General features: G+C 37.0%; 1 protein-coding gene across 1 annotated transcript; it reads left to right on the forward strand.

Moving 5' to 3' along the window:
- The first annotated feature begins 12,195 nt into the window (after nucleotides 1-12,195).
- Nucleotides 12,196-13,754, forward strand: LOC124845963 (NAC domain-containing protein 2-like). The gene is made up of 3 exons (XM_047323153.2): nucleotides 12,196-12,427; nucleotides 12,523-12,797; nucleotides 13,122-13,754. The coding sequence occupies exons 1-3, from the start codon at nucleotides 12,262-12,264 to the stop codon at nucleotides 13,494-13,496; spliced, it is 816 nt and encodes a 271-aa protein (XP_047179109.1). The 5' UTR covers nucleotides 12,196-12,261; the 3' UTR covers nucleotides 13,497-13,754.
- The last annotated feature ends 8,903 nt before the right edge of the window (nucleotides 13,755-22,657 follow it).

Here is a 22,657-nt window from a genome sequence, read left to right on the forward strand (position 1 = left end):
GACTTAGGGAACGTTCCCAGTGAACTCCTCGACTCACTGATCTGTGAGGAACATCCCAAAGTGAACTCTTATTGCATCGTCATTTATGCGGCCTATGGAACATTTCTAGTGAACTCCTACAGCTCATCAATCGGGCAAAACAGAGAAAATGAGGAACGAAGACTTAAAGTGCATAGAAAACATACCCCTTAATACAACGCGAACGACCTCTCTCAAGTTTACAATAATCCCAACGCACCTCTTCCAATGAAGAGTTTGCTTAGGCTTGGGGGGCTTGTGTACTGTATGACCACCCAGTCAGCCAAGGACTGGGCGGTCGACCATCCAGCAAGAAAATGACTAACTGGTCTGGAACAGTCAATAATTGATAATTAATCTGAGCAATAATAACTATTAATGGGTAGTTAATGAGAATAATAGTCATTAATTGGAAATTAATAGGAATAATAAAAATTATTTATTAATAATTAATGGGTTAGACTTAATTGTAAGTCCATTATAAGATTTATAAAATATATGTTTGACAATTTATTACAATATTATTACGTAAAGTCACTTACTTGAGCGTCATAGTACTTTTGACAGATATTCTCCCACACAGCTTGGATAAGAAAAAGAGAAGGCAAACAACGTAACTTAGATGGTGGAGGACCATCATGGTGGAGGACCATCAAGAAACTCATTCCATCTTCAAGATAATTTATAGTATTTTTAAGGCTTAAATGCTTACTTGGTCCCTATCTTCAGTGGTAATTTTCAGTTTAGTTCCCGATTTTAAAAGTGTAGACATTGGGTCCCTATGTTATCAAAATTGTTTGACTTCAGTCCTATTCGTTTAACGATGTTAAAATTGATAACATTGAAGTTACTATGGAGCTTATCTATGAAAAAATGTTGATGTGGCATTTAATGTAATATCATAAACTTTTCCTAAGCGTGACTTCTTCTTCTCGGAGATAGACCCAAACTTTCTTCCTTTTCTTTTACTGTGTTTCATGATGGGACCTTTGGAGGTGACGACGACGACGTGGAGAGGGCGCGACTCTGATAGCGTCTTCGTATTCTCTAGGTGGCTCGCGGCGGCGCGTTAGCCGTTCTTCCTCTTCTCCTTTCTTCTCGGTTCAGGTTCGTTTCGCATAGGGAAGGGAGGTCGGCGCGACTTCGTCTCCGTGGTGTGATGGTCCCTATTCGTGCGGGTGGCAGCAGTGGCATCACCGCAAGGTTTCGACTCTAGTGACTTCGCAGCATAGGGGTTTGTGCTCGTTGTTGGTGCGTCTCGCTATTTAGGGTTCTGTTTGGAGATTTTGGGGATTTTTGTTCTTGTTTTCGATTCTGATTTTGGGGTTTTCTGTTTCTGCGTGAAGAGCTTGTGATTCTAAATGCATGAAGTTGGTGAGGGCAGCGATGACATCGCGTTTTGGGATTGAGTTTTCTCTGTTTTTCTCTACAAGTGGTGGCGTAGATATTTGGGATCCTTGATTTTGTGATTAGGGTTTTGGAATTGGGAATTTGAGCACTGTGGGGATTTTGGTGTATTGGAATATTATTCCTACAATTGTAGTTTTTTTCCTTGAATAATTTAGTTTGAAAGGAAGGATTTTTGGTTTCTTGATTGTTCTTCATGAATTTGTATTTTTGCGTTTTGGGTTCCTTTCATTCGTGGATCCGGGGTTTCATGGTGGTTTTTGGTGGCTGGCATGTGGCGTCAATGGAGGGCTGGCGGATGCCGCCATGGGGTCACGGTGGTAGCAAAAATTTTCCCAATTTACATACACGTAACCCAAACTTTGGCTGCCACATTAACTGATTTTATATCAACTAAATGTCACGTCAACATTTTTTGCACAGATAAGCTCCACAATAACTTCAACGTTATAAATTTTAACACCGTTAAATGGATAGGACTGAAGTTAAAAAATTTTGATAACATAAGAACCCAATATCTACACTTTTAAAATCGGGTACTATTTCTGTGCGATTGTTTGGGACCGAGATACGAACCTGGTTGATGATGCTTTACTACTCTTGTACGTTTGGGACTGTTGTCTTTCCTTCAATGAGAGTGGGGGGTACTTGCGAAGATACTCCGATGCTAAAGTCAGATATGAGTATTGGAACTTTTGTTCTCTCAATCAGTGATGTTCTCACAAAGTGAACTATTTTCTCTTAAAGCAAAACGTACCTTTTTCCCTTAGTTCTTCCTATATTTAACCTAAAAGTAAAATAAACTAAATACCTTAAAATTTGGTTAGTTGGTAAATTCGGTTACTTGCTCGTGATCCACGTAGCCTTGATATTCGGTTAGTTGGCCTTGTAATCTGCATCCTTATGGTTAGATATTTTTGACTACTTCTTCTTTAATTGGACTATCTGGACTATTGGTCCAATTATTTAAGTGTTGGGCTAATTGGTCCAACTTCATTGATGTAATTGAGCGTTCGCTGATCCTGGCTCAATTGAATTGATTGAGTGTCATAATGTTGCTTGACTTGTGACGAACGCTAGTGTCGTAATGTCGCTTGATTTGTGACGAACGCTTTGATCTGCTTATAGAGAATTAACGATCGCTACTAATTAAAGAATAGATGACGAGCGTTTAGTATGACAGGTAGTTAGCGAATCGTTTCCATAGTCGGTAGAACGATCAGTCGATCAATTGTGATTGACAACAACCGCTCAGTTTAAATATCATACTATAGAGAAGTATTAAACTGAAAATTACCACTGAACATAAAAATCAAGGAAGCATTTAAATATATTTTAAATAAGAGATCTGAACCTATACCCGAAAAGACTACTCATATCTTTAATCACGTTAAATCTCCGTCTCTAATAGGAGACGAGGTGTTCTTCCAAAATTATGACCGTACAGTATCCAAAAGTGTTAGAAAGCATGTGCTTTCATGTGGCTCTTCACCACTATAATTTTTAAATAAAGAAACCATAGTTATAAAGAACGGTGTAGAACAGTGTTTAAGTAAGGAGTGGAACAAACTAGAAATCACGCGAGAATGATGATCCAAAGCAAGTACAACTCGTTAGACTGGCGTGTATACCTTATCCATCGTTGATTTCCATCAACCATTTCAAGTAACAAAATCTTCACCACATTTCGCATAAATTCGCATAAATTATACGACAAAGCATTGTTTTTTTTTAAAAAAACTGAACATTTTAAAAATAATTTTAAGTTGATATATTTAAATAATAAATTAAATTTTAATCAACTTCTCAATTATTAATTTTTATTTTATTAATAATTTTATATTTGTTCATTAAAGTTTGAAAAGATACTCAGTTAAGATCACTAGTACCAATAAATGATAATTACACACACACACACACACACACATATATATATATATATATATATATATATATATATATATATATATATATATATATATATATATATATATATATATAATTTGTGGATAGCTATTAAAAATGTATAAAGAAAAAGTCATCTCTACAAAGTCCATGTAATACACGAAAAGAAGAAGTTTTTTTAGCATTTTATACTTCGCTAACACAATGAAAAAACTAATTAAACTCTAAAAGTAATAACAACATAATTTAAAAAATTAAATTGCATGCTGAAAACAAATACACCATCTGCAGAAGAGAAAAAACCTTTTAATACTTAAAAACGACAAGAAAAAGAAGAAGCTGACTTAGTTCCTTTAACTAAACTTCGATCACTTCTCATACAACCGTAATTTCCTTTATCATGTTCAACGACTCTGTTTTAAAGGAAGAGAAAAAAAATGAAACAAGTTAATATAAAAGTCATTCAAAGAGTATTCAAATTAATCATATAAAATCTTTAATATAGAAAATAATAAATTAATCATTATGTAAAGTTGTAGGTGAGACGTAAGATTTAAATATTCACCTTCACAACTTGTTTATATTTTTTGATAAATTTTTTTAACTAAAATTGAATATATATATATATATATATATATATATATATATATATATATATATATATATATATATATGTAATATTATGTCCAACACTTTGTAAAAATCACATGTATTTTTATTCTCTTATAATTCTTTACCAACTATACGTCTTAATCTAGGCTCACCTTTTGTTTAAGAAATTGGAAGACAATAAAATTATGTGATGCTCGAAGCCTTACATTCTCCTGCTCTTGAATATCAATACTGAGTCTCAATAATATATATATATATATATATATATATATATATATATATATATATATATATATATATATATATAGATAAAAACTTAGAAACACATTCTAAAAGAGTTATAAGATAAAATAAATGCAAGCTAAATGTAATAAAGTTAGGGTTATAAACGTGCAACCAAATCATCATAATATTACTAAATAGTAGTAGAAATACCATATTGCCCATTAGATCTAGAAAGTATTATTTGTTGTTAGAAGTTGACATAGTTGTTTAATTCATATAACTCTTCTCCATTTCAATAAGATTGATAAATAAAATTAATGGTTTAGCTTTATGCTTGTTCCAGTATGATGAACATGTTTTTTTTAAATAATAATGAGAATATGTAGATAAAAAAATAGTCACATCAAGATAACCAATAAATTGCAAATGTTGTTTCATTTTATAAGTGTGTAGATTAAAAAACGTATAGTTTTTAAATGATTATTCATAACCATAAAATTCCAAATTGCAATTTATAGGAATTGACATTCTTTTAAGATAAAACAAAACTATATCATCATGATTTTCTACCATTCAAAACAAGAAGTTGGAGACCAAAGAATGTGTCTTAGTTTCTCATTTAAATATGCATCTTGAAATTTAAAACAACTATTTTTCCTCAAAGTATTTAAGAAGATACATTGTCATCTTTTAAAACAAAAAAAAAAGTTCTTGCTTTTGTAAAAAAAAAATTTAATACCTTTTCCAAGAAATCGAAGATACCATGTTTTATATTTTTCTATAAGTTCAGCGATACGGGTTTAATTGTTGTTTCAGTATACATTTTCCTGTGTGTCTGGGTTGCTCTTGACTGTCTGGGTTGCTTGCTGGTTGTCTGGGACGCGTGCTTTTCTCCAATCATTGTTGTTCTTCATACTCGCCAAAGGAGGGGGAGGTACCTGCAAAGATACTCCGACGCTCAAGTCAGATGTGAGTTATGGAGCTGAAGCTCTCAAGAGAGTAATTGGATATTACTCTGAAATAATATTTAGGGTCTCTAGAGCATAAAGAGAACGTACCCGGACTTTGGTCCTGTCACTGTATTTATAAGCAAAATAAGAATAACCACCTTACCTAAAAATGTGGTTAGTGGCTTTGACAAATATCTAAGATATTTATGTTATTACATAAATATCCTTACTACATAACATGCCCCCCAAGTCCGAGTTAACCGTTCCGTTTTATGGACGTGATAACTATAGGACTTATGAGTTTGAGGGAGGCTGTCTTTGCTGTAATTTAGAGAGCGTGTTCCTGGTTATTGCTCATGTGTGGATTGAACGTGACCGAGTGGTTGAATTTGATGGACCAAAAGGAGGCAAAGTCAAACGGCAAAAAGCTGGAGCAAGTGAGGCCGAACGTGAGGATATGTATGACCGAGCGGTAGAGGCCGAGTGGCATGCGAGGCCGATCATGAGGACGCTCGTTGACAATTGAATGTGGAGCGTTGAGGCCGAACCACTGACTGAGTGGACGCTCGTTGACAATTGAATGTCGAGCGTTGGAGCCGAACGACTGACTGAGTGGACGCTCGTTGACAATTGAATGTCGAGCGTTGAAGCCGAACGACTGACTGAGTGGACGCTCGTTGACAACTGAATGTCGAGCGTTGAGGCCGAATGACTGACTGAGTGGACGCTCGTTGACAATTGAATGTCGAGCGTTGAGGCCGAACGACTGACTGAGTGGACGCTCGTTGACAATTGAACTCCCAGGACGAACATTATTGCGTACGCGAGGCAAAGTTAGGGACGTTCCAGGACGAACGTCATTGGCGTACGCTAGGCGGTCTTTTGGCGCTTCAGGACGAACGGCGCTCAGGTGTCCGCTTTTACGTACGAGATATGATTATCTGCACTGTAAAATAATATTAAACATATAGGTGAGACCGTTTGGTCGAGTTGCAAACCTGGTGACCGAACGTTCATTAGGCCGAATGCTGGACGCTTGAGGCAGAATGACCGAACGCTTCCTGCGGTAGAGACCGAACGTCGATGATGAGCGAAGTGACGAACGTCCGAGAAATGTAATGGCCGAACGTTGATGCCAATAGAACGAACGTCATTGGCGTCAAGGAGTGTATGTAGCTGTTGAATGTCGAGCGTCCTCGAAACCGAAAGGGCGAAAACCTTTGAGGCCGAACGGCTGATAGCTTGGACGCTCGTACCAAATGGTTGTCGAGCAGTGTTTGATCGCTTGTTGACATGTGTTTGACGAGCGGTCGTTGTAATGGATTGACGAGCGTTTGAATCCGAGGGTCGAGGCTGAACGGGCGACTGTTTGAACGCTCGTCCACATTGATTGTCGAGAGGCCGAACGTTAATGACGAGCGAAGTGTGGAACGTAAAGACCGAACGTCAATGGGGATCAGAGCGACCATCAGCTGTAGTCGAATGGGCGAACGCTTGCAGATTCGAGTGGACGAACATTATTGAGACTGGTGACCGAATTGTTGAGGCCACGGATAGCCGAACGTTGAGGACCGAATGGACGAACGGTTAAGGGCGAGTTGCCGAACGTTGAGGCCGATTGAGGCCGTCTATCATGAGTGGTCGACAATATGGCAATCGGTCATGGACGAACGGTCTTTTGGTTGAACGCTCGTCCACCTTAAGTGTCGAGCGGTCGAATCCACGGGCGAGGACGAACGTCTGATAGCTTGAACGCTCGTCCATATTGATTGTCGAGCGTTCGCATCCGAAGGTTGAGGACGAACGGTCTACGGTTTGAACGCTCGTCCACCTTGAGTGTCGAGCGTGCGAATCCAAGTCGAGGACGAACGTCTGATAGCTTGAACGCTCGTCCACATTGATTGTCGAGCGTATACGAATCCGAAGGCGAGGACGAACGGTCTGTTTTTTGAACGCTCGTTCACAGTCATTGTTGGACGTTTGAGGACGAACGTCTTTGTCCAAGGATGGCTGATCATCAGTTGGGTCGAACGATCGTGACGCTCGAAGGTCAGAGCGCTCGTTACGAGGCCGAACGACCGACAGACGCTCGTACACAGTTATTTTTCGAGCGTTCAAGTGGGATGTGAGGCCGACTGTTTGGACGCTCGTACATAGTGATTGTCGAGCGTCCTCGAAGCCGAAAGTCGAGGACGAACGCTGGAGTATTTGAGGAATAGAAATTGGGTTGGATGACGTGGAGGCAAAACTGAATGACGCGTGGGTTACGCGAGGGTTGCGGAAGACGTGGAGAATGGGTCTCCCTAGAATCCTTTCTGCCCCAAAAAACCCTAGAATCAGCCATACTGCGGAACGGCTGATCCGGATGCTGTTGTTGTCGACGGAAGTCGCGATCCAAGGTGATCGAAGACAATGGAGTTCCCAGGCTTGGGATGAACTGGCGGCTTTGCCTTTGCGGTGGCACTTTGATGGCGATGGCCCTGATGTGGCTGTAACTGAGTTCAATTTGGGGATTTAGGGTTTTTGATTTGCGGATTGTGCAATCCTGGTCAGAGTTTTTCTCGTTGGGGATTTTGGGGTTCTTTCGTTCTGCGATTTCTGGTGTGATTGGGAATTTGGGAAATTAGGAATTGTGTGGCTTTTGTTTGTAGAAGGAGAATACACAGGGGTTCCCTGGAGAAGATGGTTGCATGTTTTTGGATTGCATGCGAAGGAAGATTGACGATGGTGATGTGCTGTGAAGATGCGCGATGGAGAACTCGCGTCTGAGGGATCCATGGCTGCACGATTTGGAGTTCTGTTGCATTGAGAAAATGGTTGTCCCTAATCACGATTTGGGTGCAGATTGCCATGAAGAAGGTACGATTTCACGACGGCGTTGTTCGAAGATTGAACTAGGATGTGCGAATCGAGTTTTCAGAGGTTGGGTTTGAGTTTTGTGTCCTGGATTATTGCGTTTCAGTGGTTCAGGTGGAGATGGATGGTGGTTTGATAATGGTTTCCTAGATTCTGGGTTATTGCAGTTTTGGTTTTGTGGCTTTGATCTTTGCAGTAGCGACGATGAAGGCGGCAGCCCTTTCACGACATTGTTGTATCTTCCAAATGGAAGGAAAGACTGGGATGACGACGTCGAGATTCAAAGAGGCAGTGGAAGAAGTTTTCTCTCATTTGTCCACCATCGTTGAGGGAGGTGAATGATGAATTTAAGCATGTTTTTGCACTGGATCTGACCCACAAAGGGGAGTGATTTCGTTGATGTCTACTGACATCAAAGGCTCACGGGGGAAGAAGGATGGAAACCCGATGGAGGCGTCATTTGATCTGGCAGTGACAGTGATGTCAATGGCTCGAGGAGGGGAATCTTGGTGGCGATGCAGCGATTTGATGGAGTAGCTCTATTCGAAGGAGTGATTCATTGAGGCCGAGGCTCCTCTTGTGGCTTCTTTGGGTTGGCCCTCGGCCCCACGGTGGGCGCCAAAATGTTTCAGTATACATTTTCCTGTGTGTCTGGGTTGCTCTTGATTGTCTGGGTTGCTTGCTGGTTGTCTGGGACGCGTGCTTTTCTCCAATCATTGTTGTTCTTCATACTCGCCAAAGGAGGGGGAGGTACCTGCAAAGATACTCCGACGCTCAAGTCAGATGTGAGTTATGGAGCTGAAGCTCTCAAGAGAGTAATTGGATATTACTCTGAAATAATATTTAGGGTCTCTAGAGCATAAAGAGAACGTACCCGGACTTTGGTCCTGTCACTGTATTTATAAGCAAAATAAGAATAACCACCTTACCTAAAAATGTGGTTAGTGGCTTTGACAAATATCTAAGATATTTATGTTATTACATAAATATCCTTACTACATAACAATTGTAAAATAAATTGTTAGCTTTTTAGAAAAGGAATTTAAATAGAGTTTCGTTTTTTTTTGTTATCTGTGTTGGATAATGATTATCATCTAATAATTTTGAGGTACATTTACAATTTTTTTTTCACAATGGTCTCATATGATAAACACGAGTAATGAATAACAGTGAAAACTTTGATTTATATGTGGATTCGCCTCAAAATAGGTTGCGTTCATGTTATGCAAAGTTTCACTAATTAAAAAAAATTACAAGTAATATTCACCATCACTTGACTCACAATGAATACAATTTGACACTTTTGATCTAAGTACATAACGTCACTCTTTACAACACAATATAAATTAAAGTGTTTACAAGGAAGGAATCTCTCAATTGTAGAATATGAAATCCAAACACTCCTTCAATAGAGAAGTTACAAACATAGTCCTCTCTTTTAAGTTGTCTAGTAAATAATCTTTTAGATTTAACAGTAAAAGCTCGTGAATTTTTGTAATGCAATGTTTCATATTGATCATGTATAGAACATTAACTATTTCCACTTGGATTCACTTCTACTTATGAACACAAAAGAATCGTTGAAGCTTGTGTACTTTTCTTGTCCTTTCTTTGTGTTAATACTTTATAAAACCTTGACTTTTCATTGATAGTGTTTTGTTGCTACACTCAATGTGCTTAACGTGGGATACCTTTATCATTGTATTTTTCTTTTTTACAATACCAAATTAAGCATTCAAACTTAGAAATTAGGTTCATTGTTTCAAAAGTCTTGAGAATATGAGTCAACTTGCATGAATTGCAAACATTCAAGAATGTTTCTTGTAATTTCAACATGTTAACTTCATCTTTTCATATGTACTTGCTTATTATATAAGACTTTTTCTACTTTTCGAGTGGTGTTTGTTCTCTTCCGCTTGCATTCGGACTTTGTGTGATACTTTTACTTATCTTCAATTAACACTTCTCTTGACTTTGTCTACACTTTGAATTTATATAAACTGTTCGACAATTTATATAAATTGTGTTTAATCTTGATATGCATCCAACATTTTTAATATACATCGGATACTTTATATAGATTATGTCTACCCTTTTTAATAGAATAGATCTTCTGTTCTCTTGAAGACTTTATTTAAACTCCTTAAACGTGCATGTATCGCTTTCTTATACTTTGTCCAGTCCTTTAGTATTATCCTACTCTAATTTATAACACTAAATGACATTATTAGACCCATATATATAATATGCACCAGTAAAAAAAACAACATTTAAACTCGCATAATAAGCCTCGGTTTAGGAGAAATCGAAGCCTATCAGAATGCGGTGACATTTTTGTAATTCTGTCAAACTTATATGTCTTGGTTCAAAGGGAACCGAGGCATATAAGTTGTATTACCTCAGTTGGAATTTTAACTGATGTCTAATACCCTGAAAAATTCAACCACCCCCTGTAGAATTGACTTCCCACGCCTGACAGCATTTCAGATCCTGCCTACTGCCTTGGTTCTATGGCGAACCGAGGCGTATAAGTTGAATGTAATTTCAAAAATGTCATTTTATATTTTTCTTTTATTTATTTCTGAGGTGTATAGGCATCGGTTGCTTTGTTAACCGAGACATATAGGCATTTATTGCCTCGGGTAAGTGAAGAACCGAGGTAGTATAGCTTTTTATACTTCAGAACGCGTTAAAAATTTTAACCTACTGTTTAATCTTCTTCTTCCTCCCCAAGAGCTCTTCTTCCTCGCGCACCCGAGAAGTCTTCTTCTTCCTCGTGCAAGCCTCCATTGCTCTGGCGCCATCCTCGTTGCTCGCTTTCTTCACGCTTTGGTGCCTCCGGTTCTCTCGCCGCTACTCCAAAGTGTCTTGTTGGACTTGGCTGGGTTTCGCGAGATCGGAAGGAAACTCTTTTCTCATGGCATGACGAGGACGCGACGGCGTGGTGGCGGTTAGGCGCTGGATCTCGCGATTTAGGGCTTGATTTTTAGTTTGGTGATTTTTGTTTGTAGGTCGCGAATGGAGTTTCTGTGAAGACGAAGCTTTCAAGGCGCTGTCTCGCAATTTCCATGGTGGCACGATGGCTTCACGTGATGAAGTTGAGTTCTTGCGGTGGTTGTTGCAATTAGTTTCGCGTATGGAGGAGATCGTGACGAGCTTGCGTGCTTGGAGGTTCGAAGATGATTTGGTGGAGGCGTGGAGAAGGAAGAAAACGCGGCTAGGGTTTCTGGAAAAATGGATATCCGATTTGGATCTAAAAAAATTAAAAACACTCTACTGCCTCAGTTGTCTGTGAACCGAGGCAGAATCCGAAACCTTTTGCCTCGGTTCTGAACCGAGGCAAAAAGTCTACTCCTTTTTACCTCGTCTGTGTATGTCTCGATTGCGGAACCGATACCTATAAACGAAAATAACCGTTGTCGTTTCTCTTAGTGATGTAATTATTAAAGTCAAGGATGTATGTGGCCAAAGTTTCATATACTTACGATTCATGAAAATTTATATATACCTAACAAATTTTATAATTGGCTGGTAAGAGACATACTTTTAACTGAGATAAGAAAACATCATGTTATCAATATTTGTAACTAGTTAATCCTAGATGAACTTTGCATTCACATTTTCATGCTTGTCTCTCTTTCCATTGTTATTTGGATGCTAGTGTATGATTTTCAAAGCGGCGCTATCTCGATGACAAAAAATCATGCCTCCTCAAAATTCCATTTTGTTTGATAAATCTACGTTTTCAAATTGAATACCCCTACTGATATACATATCTCTCACGAAAGGCAAATGTTTAATTCTTCCTCACTGAGAAAATTCCGACCAACAAAAGAACAATATTTCTCTGCTCTAAACTTCTATCTCCATCAACTTTCTTAAAAATATGTAAATCTTCTACAAGATATTCGTTCAGATCAAAATTCCACTGCTACTCATTTCTTCACTGTGAGCATTATCAATAATATTATTTATGATAGAGAAAAAACATACCGTGAGTGCGCAGAGAGGATGCGAATCTCTGTGAAAAACAAAGGGGTAGGTCCGAACCGACAACAGACACGACGCTCCACTCCAAACCAATGTCGTCAGCAGTGACTAAACCTCTTCCTGTGACTTCTTGACACGCACGCACCACACTTCCACATTCGACACGTGTCCTTCTTCTTCACCATCCCAAGCCTAAACCCTACCCTTTTCTCACCCTATAAATTCCCCTCTCTCCCTCACGCTCCAACTTTCAAAAGCCGCCACCGCATAATTTTGCCATTATTCTATCTCACCAACAATGATGGCCGCACCGCAACTTCACTTTCCCCCAGGATTCAGATTCCACCCTACAGACGAAGAACTCGTCGTTCATTACCTCTGCCGCAAATGCCTCAACCAACAAAGCGGCGTTCCCATAATCACCGAAATCGACCTCTACAAATACGACCCTTGGGACCTCCCTGGTAATTTCCAAATTAAAATTACTGTTTTTAAATATTGTATTGCTTTGTTATTTTATTATTTTATCTGTGAAATGTATAAATATTCTTTTCTACAGGAATGGCGTTGTACGGAGAGAAAGAGTGGTATTTCTTCTCGCCGAGGAACCGGAAGTACCCGAATGGTTCGCGGCCGAACCGGTCCGCGGGAACCGGGTACTGGAAAGCAACCGGAGCAGATAAACCGATTGGTAAACCGAAACCGGTTGGTATAAAAAAAGCATTGGTGTTTTACGCTGGAAAAGCGCCCAAGGGAGAGAAGACAAACTGGATCATGCACGAGTATCGTCTTGCCGAGGTGGACCGTTCCATTCGCAGAAAAAACAGCTTGAGGGTGGGTGTATTATATATACTAATATACCCTTTTTCTCTCTTCAAAAAGGGTATAATAGACCTTTCCAAGAAAAGAAAAACTTTGTTTTGCCCTTTATTAAATGCTGCTGGTTCATTGGTTCACATATCAAGAAGTTTCGGATTACTATAACTTGATAACTTGATAAAGAGGAAGCACAGGAAAAATAAAATAAAATGTGGCGGACCAATTATTAGTTTCTACTTAAGGAAATGATTCGTTCTTATCTCGATAAAGTTAGGTATATTGAAAATTAATAAATAAATAAATTGATGAAAATGTGTGCACCTGATTGTAATTTTGCAGCTGGATGACTGGGTACTGTGTCGCATATACAACAAGAAAAGGGCGGTTGAGAAGCAACCGCCGGTCAAAATTGAGTGTTCCGAACTGGCGGACGAGAAGCCGGCAATTGCGCGGCCGTACTCGGAGTTGACGGTGGCGGACTGCGTGAACTTCGAGGGATCGGACTCGGTTCCACGGCTGCTGACGATGGACTCGAGCTGCTCGGAGCAGGTGGTCTCGCCGGAGCCGGCGAGCGAGGTGCAGAGCGAGCCGAAGAGGAGCAACACCAAGTTTGAGTACAATTACGTGGACGCGAATCTGGCCTCGCAGTTCCACAGCGCGAATCAGATGTCGCCGCTGCAGGATATCTTCATGTACCTCTCAAAGCCATTTTGAAATGAAAATTAGTCGCTAAGACGTCGCCGTACGTGTGCGTATGAACGCGTGCATCGATTTTTGAGGTGGCTGCATCGCGCGGGGAGCACGAGACTCATTGATGGAAGGTCCATGAGTGTGCCCGTGCTGGTGCGCGCAGGTGATATTATCAAAAACAGAAACATAAAATGTGATTCTTACATAAACAATTGAAGATGATGAATTATGAATGTATTAAATTAATGAAATATTAATACATCAATAGTCTTACAGTGTTAATGCGGGGTTATTTAATGATACTCAGTTAATTAGTGTTAATAATATTGATTTAATACACTAAAATTGTTACATTGATTTGTTTGTATGAGGATTGCAATTTTTGGTTGGGAAAGAATAGTACAAAGATTTTTTTTCTTTATAAAAGAAAGCTCGTAAATAACTTATTTTTTTAAACAAATTGTTAAACTTACTGAACTTGATTAGTTTTCTAAAATGTATTTGAGAATATTTTAAAAATCACTCGAGTTTATTTTATTTTCAAAACAAGAGAAAAACTTGTATAATACAAACATTTAATTAAATTTTACACGTCATTGAGAATAAAAGGGTCCTCACTTTTTAGTATGTTGTTGGTACTTTTTATACAATATGGAAAGATGATTTCTTTTTCTATCCAATTTTGGGTTTCTCATTTTTCCTCCCACTTGCATCTTATTGAGGACTGTGTGGAAGTTAAATCTTTGAGACGATCCTGTTGGTGTTCTTTTCATTTGTATTTGTATATATAGAGATTTTTTTTTTGGTATTTATATTTTTTAATTCTATTTTTTAAATAATTTTCTTTAAAATTAAAATAATTGTTTTATTAATTTTATCTTTTAAGTGAATTTTTTTTAAAATTTAACTGTCAGTTTTTTAATTTGATATTTTTTTAAACTTAACTATTTTTTATTATAACTATTTACAAAATAAATAAAAATTGTTTACGATAAAATTAAAAAATTATTTATATTTAATTTAATAATAATAATATTTTTATTATTTTTTATTATTACAAAAAAAGACACACATATTTCTATACAATAATCTTTTAGTTCATTTTATGACTATTAAGAATAAGAATTATCACAATACAAAATTACTTTTATATTTTATCTTTAATAATATTTAAAGTTATAATACTAAATTAATAAATTTGTAGAAAGTAAGAACAATAAATTAAGAATGATAAAGCAAAAAATTAGAAACATGAAAGTAAGTAAGATACTGAGAAAATAGTCTTGTTTATATTTCTCGACACTAAGTATTTAAACTATTTCATTGTATATAATAAGTATTGGATTAGATGAATGGTAAGAAATTATTTAATGAAGAATCTAGATGAAAGGACGAAAATTATAAATATAGATATATTTAATAAAGGTTAAGAATAGTAGATGTTGAGTGCAGTTACATACAGTAGACCTATGTAACTATAATTACTGAACGAGTGCATGATGTTTACATGTGAATTAAGAGGAGTAGATTAGTGGAACTTAAGTCAAAATCAAACATTTAATTTCTTAATCTAACAATTGTTTAATTAAACAATTACCAAACAACTTAAGCGAGAAATAAGATTACACTAATAGAGTGAATCCCTTTCATATGAAATATCAACAAATAAGGTTACACGGATTGAGTGAGTCTCTCTTATATATGAAATATCTTTGAAATAGTTTTTTCTCTCTTTTTTTTCTTTAAAAAATATGAAAATGTTTCGCTGAAAAGTATGAAAATTCAATAAGAATTGTGCATACGAAAATGCAACGATGAAACCAATAAGTTAGAATAAGGAATTATAGAAGAAGAATGTTGTAAAGCTTAGGTTAAGAAAACTAACTGATTTTGTCACGTTGAATGTTGATGTGTTGTTGTTATGAATGAATAAAATATGTTGGTTGTTGATCATTAGCATGTGTGGTATGTTTGCATTTGATGGTACATGTACATGGTTAGAACTAACATAGTAAGTTTGAGATATTTGCATGTGTTGTGTGTTTTCTGTGAAGAAATTAGCTTTATTAGCGTGAATGAGATGTGACAAGGATTTTGTTGGTGTGGTCTTCTAAAATATGTCATTTTGGGGTTTAGGAACATAACTGAGGGAGTTAGGCTCTCAACTATGTCTACTAAGTTCATGGAGTCATGTTGAGTGATGTTTTGAAATTGAATATAACCATTCTTTTGTCGTGAACTTAGAAACTGAAAAAGGGCACCAAACATCGATTAGTGAAGTCAATGGATGTGGTCAACAATGGATTTGTGACAATGTTTAGAGTAATGAGAAGAGCATGAGTTGGCATCACTTAGCCTAATAAAAACCAAGTTTTGGAGATTTTTATACTATTTGGAAAAATTTTGAGAAAATGATTGAAAGATAGGCTAAGAATGTTAGACTGATATACTTATTAATCAAGACAAGTTTGTTAAACAATATGTGTACAATGTTCATGTAAGGTAACTTTAGAAGGGAGATGATAAAGCTTGTAAATATTTTTAAAACATTTTGCACATACATAATATTTAACTAAATAAAAGAGTAAGATAAAGAAGAATGCATACAAGGATTTATATTGGTTCACTTTACACCTTGAGGCTATATCGAGTCTCTTAAGCAATCCACTTAAGACGTTCCACTAATCAAATACCTTTACTAGCATGAGTTTCAATCTCTCTAGGTTACAATTAATTTAACCTTCTTTAGGAAACACAAGTATAAACCTCTTTAGGTTACAATAAGTTCAAGCTCTTTAGGTATTGATAGCACTCCTCCAAGCTAGGTTGGGTCAAAACTAGAAGAGATGCCATGGAGATGGTTGGAAGGATGATATGGTGCGAAATTTGGTGGGAAAGGAGTAAGGCTCTCGGCCTAGGTGATTTATGATGGAAGGGGAAGGTGTTTGATGTTGCTTTAAGAGAGGTTAGACCAACTTTTAAGGAAGATGGCTAAAGGAAACCACTTGGAATGCTCTAGCCTTGGGTGACCTAAGATGAGTAGTATGACTTAAAAATGACAGCATAACTTTATTCAAATTCAACGGTGATTACAAAAGTGGGAGACACTTATATTTATATGTTAAGGGTGTCTCCAAATTGTAAAAGCTAGACCTAGAAAACTCAACATTGACTAGCTTGAAGAACAAAGTGAAAATCCTCTACATTAGGAGGAGGACATGTGGTGAAAATCCTTTCCACTAGGAGGGGCACATGTGGTGAAAATCTTCTCCATTAGGAGGAGGACATGTAGCCACTACCTATGGGAAATCCTCTCTAATGTGACAATGACACATGACCACTCTCTCCATGGTTTGGACAACCTAACCTGCGCCCTACTTTAGCCTTCTTGGACGTCCCACTTAGGTAAACTTTGGGCCTTTTGTCCATTATTGACTTAAGTGGTTTGAAACCCTATTCTACTTGACCCAGAATACAAGGTCCAAAATAAATCCTACACTACTAGGCCCATAATACAAAGCCCAAATAAGTCCTAGACTACTTGACCCAAAATACAAGGCCCAAAAATTATTCCTACTCTAAAAGCTCCATGATAGCCCAAGATGGCACAAAAGAGAAAGTCTAGGCACATCTTATAAAGATGACTTCAACTCTTCTTGAAAGTGTTTGGCCATGACTAAGGGATATACCATCATTCCCTCCCTCTTGAAAGGGATTTGCCCTTAAATCTTTAAATTGGCATATGACAACATCCTCTTCTTCTTGGAGAAATTTTATCTTTTCTTCCCTCATGGTTAAATAATCTTCTACTTAAAACACAGGATAGTACAAGTGTTAGTAGAATAATTACATGAAGAATGTAGCTCCCAAGGATTATACACCTTTGATCAAATGAATGATCAAGTTCTTGGTTTTTGGAATCATTTTCTATGAAACTCTTGTTTACCTTGTGTTGAATGTATATGCTTTTGAAATGACTTCTCATTCCAACACAAAGTTTTATTTGGTCTTGTCTTTCCATGCTTTTTAAGGAAGATGGTAAGAAGACCTCTTTTGTTTTTCCACCAAGCCTTTGGCCCTTAACATAATGACTCTTTTGTTGGGCACTCTTTAGACTTGTGTTGTTTTCCTTGACACTTAGAACATTGATTGTTAGAAGTGTCTTTATTTTTCTTTTTATCTTTTTATTTTTCTTTTTCTATTTTCTTTTTCATTTGTTTTTAATCCTCTTCCACTTGAGAAGGTGTGAGAGAATGAAATACAAAATTTCTTTTATTATGAGTGATGATTATTTCATTGGTATGACCATTATGCATGGATTATTGGTCAAATAACCAAGGCCTTTCCAATAAAATATGGCAAGCATCCATAGGTACCATGTCATATAACACACCATCCTCATAATTACCTATGGATAATTTAACCATCACTTGTTGATTAACTATCATTTCCTCATCATCATTAACTCATTGAAGTTGGTAGGGTTGAGGATGGGATAAGATAGTTAATGTTAATTTCTTAACCAACCTAGTGCTACAACAATTGCAACACGATCTACTACCCACAATAAGAGAACATGTATTTTCTAAAACTTTACATCTTGTGTAAAAGATGTTCTCTTTTTGTGTTAGTTCTTGAGAACTAGGTTGATTGTGGATAAATCTTCTTATCATAAGAAGTTCTCCTTCACAAGAATGGACATCTTCTTTCTTGATTGCGCCCCTCTCCTCACTCTTACTATCACTATCCTCATCTTGGCTACTATATACATCATTACCCCTTAAGATCATGGTCCTTTTGGTGAGGTATTATGATGAAATGTGACATCTACCAAGACACTTGAAACATTTAATGTCACTAGTGCGAGTGTAAGATGATGTTCCCACTCTTGGTCTTTCTTTTTCTTTTTCTTCTCGCTTCTATTTCCCTCTCCCTAGATTCCTAAAGGGTTCCTTTTCTACCTCTTGTTGGCTCTCCCTCTTATAGTAATTTTTAGTACTAGAGTTAGAGTGGAGAACTTTCAAACCTTTTCTAAGAGTTGTTGCTCTACCTTTATACAAATTTGTACAAAGTCATTTAAGTCTTGGTAGGGAAACAATTTCACTCTATCTTTAATCTTAAGATTGAGACCACTAAGAAACCTAGAGATAGTTGTCTCTTCCTCCTCTCTAATTCCTGTTGTCATCATATAAATCCTTATTCTCTACCTATACTTTTCAACACTTATGTCTCTTTCTTAGAGCTTTTGGAGTTTGTCCATTAACTCCCTACGATAGTAAGAGGGTATGTGCCTTCTTCTCATGGAACTTTTCAATAGATGACTTGTAACACCCTAATTTAGGATGTCATGTGTGATAACAGTTGAAAAACTGTTATTTTCATGCTTAAAAGTGATACTAAAAGCAACCTTTAGACTTAGAAACTAGCTTGAAATCATGCATTTTGTTTATATTTTCAGAAATAAGAGAGCTGGACAGGTTTATGCTTGATTTGAGTGTTTTTGTGCAGGTTTTGAGGTGAATTTGGTGAAAGAAGTGAAGAATGAGAGAGAGGACATTAGAAAAGACAAGAAAGAGTGCAAAAAGAGAAGTCGAAGGCACCGCTCAGCGGCAAACTACCGCTGAGCGGCACTCAAGAGGTGGCGTTGGAACCGCTGAGGGGCAAATGGCCGCTGAGGGGAAGAAAGAAGACGCGTAACCACCGCTGAGCGGTAAATGGCGCTGAGCGGCACTTTTTGGGCTTGGACTTTTGTAATCTTTTGTAACTCTAGATTAGTATATAAGGGCTTGCACGTCCTATAGTTAGGTATCTTTGGCAGAAACGAGGCAAACACTCTCTCTTTCACCCCTTTGAAGGAGGATCTTGGATGCTCAGGCTACCTCTTCACCTTTATTGGGTTTATTCTTTCATACTTTCATTGTTATTCATCTAGGTTCACCATGAATATGGTGAACTAAACCTTGTATGTTTGTTGGGGAATCAATGTAATCTCTTGAAGCTCTCATATATGGATTTGTTGAATACATCTTTGAATTAAGACATATGCTTTCTTTTCATCATTAGTTAGGGTTTTTCCTCTTTGCTCAATGCTTGCATTGTTTAACTCATTCTAATGCATGATTATTGGTTTTGTTGATACGGACACGTACGGGGAAATCTAGATCCGGGGAATTTCTCCCAATATTTTACTGACAATATTATATTGGTTGCCTTAAGCTCCTGCGGTAATGAACTAATCATTAGGAATGCTAGGAATTGTATGAACTATTTGATTAGGGAGAAGCCATCTAGAATGGTACATTAGTGAGTGGCATTAACAATGATGATTTGAATGATGAATTCCTAAAATATATGAGAGTGGATGAGATGAAATTGACCCCCAACAACATATTCATTCATATATTCCATTGAAAGTGTTTATCTTTTGTCTTTGCCATTGATCAAAATTCATGCATACATGTTTATTTTCTGTCTTGCATTTTAAACTCAAATATTTCGTTTGTAAGTCTTAGTTAATCAAGAAACCACATAACTAAACTAGGCCGTGAGTCCTTTGGGAAGAACGATACTTGGTCTTACCAAGTTTTATTACTTGAACGATTCGGTCATACTTGCCGATTGTGAAACAAGTTTGTGACATCATATTTTGGTGCTTACAAATTTGTCCATCAAGTTTTTGGCGCCGTTGCCGGGGATTCATGGTTTAACTGGTTAATTTGTGTGATTATTGATTACCTTTGACTTTAATTTTGAATTTCTGTTTTTATTTTTTCTGTTTTTATTTTTTTTATCTTTTTAGATTTGATTTTTATCTTTTAGGTTAGATTTTATTTTTATCTTTTTAGATTAGATTTTATTTATTTTATTTTAATTTCGAATTTTTATTTTATTTTTCTGTTTTCTGTTTTTCTGTTTTTTGTTTTTTATTTTTCGGTTTTTATTTGATTTTATTTTATCTTTTTAGATTAGATTTTATTTTATTTTATTAGATTTTATTTTTTTTATCTTTTTAGGTTAGATTTTATTTTATTTTATTAGATTTTATTTTTTTTATCTTTTTAGGTTAGATTTTATTTTATTCTTATTCTATCTTTTAGGTTAGGTTAGATTTTATTTTATTTTATCTTTTAGATTAGATTTTATTTTTTAGATTAGGTTTTATTCTATTTTATTTGATTCTATCTTCTAAATCTTTTATCTTCTTATATCTTTTCAATCTTTATTTTCTTCTATATCTTTTTGTGCTAACAAATCTGTTCTAGGGTTTTGTTTTCTTGTGCATGCAGAAGGCAATTCGAACTAGAAGTAAGAAAACAACAGAACCACTACTTGAAGGGCTAGACGAGAGTAGAAGGAGGAGAAGAATCAGAACGTCCAGAGAACTTTTCCCTTCTCCTGAAACTCTCCTACAATCATCACCACAAGGTTCTGTTCATAGCACAGGGAGTATGGAGAACAATAATAATGCTAGAAGAACTCTTGCAGATTACACTAATCTTGCTGGACCTCAGCACTTCAATAGCATAGCTCGGCCTAGAGTCAATGCAGCCAACATGGAGGTCAAACCAGCATTAATTCAACTGGTAAAGAGTAATCAATTTAATGGGTTATCACATGAAAGCCCATATGAGCACCTTACAACATTTAATGAGATCTGTAACACGGTCAAGATTAATGGGGTGCCAGACGAAGCTATCAAACTTAGCTTGTTTCCTTTCTCATTGGGAGGCAATGCTAAGCTTTGGTTGAACTCTTTTCCAGAAGAAAGTTTCACGGAATGGGAAGCAGTGGTTGCAAAGTTTTTGAATAAATACTTCCCACAATCTAAAGTGACTAAGGGAAAGCAAGAGATATCTTCATTCAAGCAGGGCATGGAAGAATCACTTGGACATGCATGGGATAGGTATAAAAGCTTGTTACGTAAAACTCCCACGCATGGCTTTGAAGATCAAGAAGTAGTCCTAACTTTCCTTGGAGGGCTTGGTTCACAAACCAAGATGATGCTAGATGCCTCAGCTGGAGGCAATATCAAATGGAAGACTCCAGAGGAAGCAACTGAAATCATTGAAAATATGGCTACAAGTGATAATGAGCTGCACAATGAAAGAGGAGCTCCTATGCCACAGAAAGGGGTTCTACAATTACAAACGCATGATGCTCTGCTAGCACAGAATAAAATTCTAACTCAACAGCTAGAGACTCTGACAAAAACTTTGGCTCAATTACCTAAAGAGTTGAAGTCTGCTGCCCAGATACAAACCCAGTTGTGCGAACTATGTGGAGGTGATCACATAAATGGCCAGTGTGCTTTTCCAGTAGAGGCCTTGGAGGATGTTAACTTCATGGCTAATCAGTTTCCATACCGTCAAGGGAATTATAATCAGGGTTGGAAACCACATCCAAGCATTGGCCAAGGACAAACTGGGCAGGCTAATCAGTTTAATAAGCAGCAGCAGCAACCAACCTTGTGGCAACAATTATCTATGCTTAATGACAGATCAACAAAGTTGGAAGAAACTCTTCAGCAATTCATCCAGAAAACTGAATCTTCTCAAAAGAGCACTGAAGCTGCTATAAAGAATCTGGAGATTCAGATGGGTCAGATCACCAAGCAATTGGAAGAAAGACCCAACAGAAACTTTGGGGCTAATACTGAGGTTAACCCCAGAGAAGAGTGCAAAGTGGTCAAGAGTGTAAATGAAGAGATCATTGAGTTGGAAGAAGATGAAACAGAAGAGAGAAGAGAAGAAGAAAGAAAGGACACTTTTCCTTTTCTAACAAATCAGGAGAAACCAATGGATTTCACAGATTTATTCAAAATGGTTGATAATGAAGCTCCTTGGGAACAAATTCTACAGAAAATAGCAGTTTACACCAAATCAGATGAAGGAACCTCTACAAAAAGAAGACGTAGAGAGGATGAGGAAGAAAAGTGTATAACTGTTAAGAAAGAATCATTCCCACCAAAAGCAGCAGATCCAGGCAGTTTTTCTATCCCTTGCATTATAGGGAAGAAAAAGGTAAAGAAAGCTCTCCTTGATTTAGGCTCAAGTGTTAACTTGATGCCTTATTCTCTATTGGAGCAAATTGGCCATGTTGAAATAAAACCTGTAAAGGTTAATCTTGTAATGGCTGATGGATCTTCAAAGGAGCCATGTGGGATTGCAGAAGACATTGTAGTTTGT

Source organism: Vigna umbellata, chromosome 1, assembly GCF_029865625.1.
Source record: "Vigna umbellata cultivar VRB3 chromosome 1, Vumbellata_1.0, whole genome shotgun sequence".
NCBI classification, from domain to species: domain Eukaryota; kingdom Viridiplantae; phylum Streptophyta; class Magnoliopsida; order Fabales; family Fabaceae; genus Vigna; species Vigna umbellata.

Excerpts from the sequence above, each read along its gene's own strand:
- LOC124845963 (XM_047323153.2), top strand. The coding sequence starts at position 12,262 with ATGATGGCCGCACCGCAACTTCACTTTCCCCCAGGATTCAGATTCCAC. Across the intron at positions 12,428-12,522 it reads CGACCCTTGGGACCTCCCTG|GAATGGCGTTGTACGGAGAG; the intron begins GTAATTTCCAAA and ends TCTTTTCTACAG. Across the intron at positions 12,798-13,121 it reads GCAGAAAAAACAGCTTGAGG|CTGGATGACTGGGTACTGTG; the intron begins GTGGGTGTATTA and ends GTAATTTTGCAG.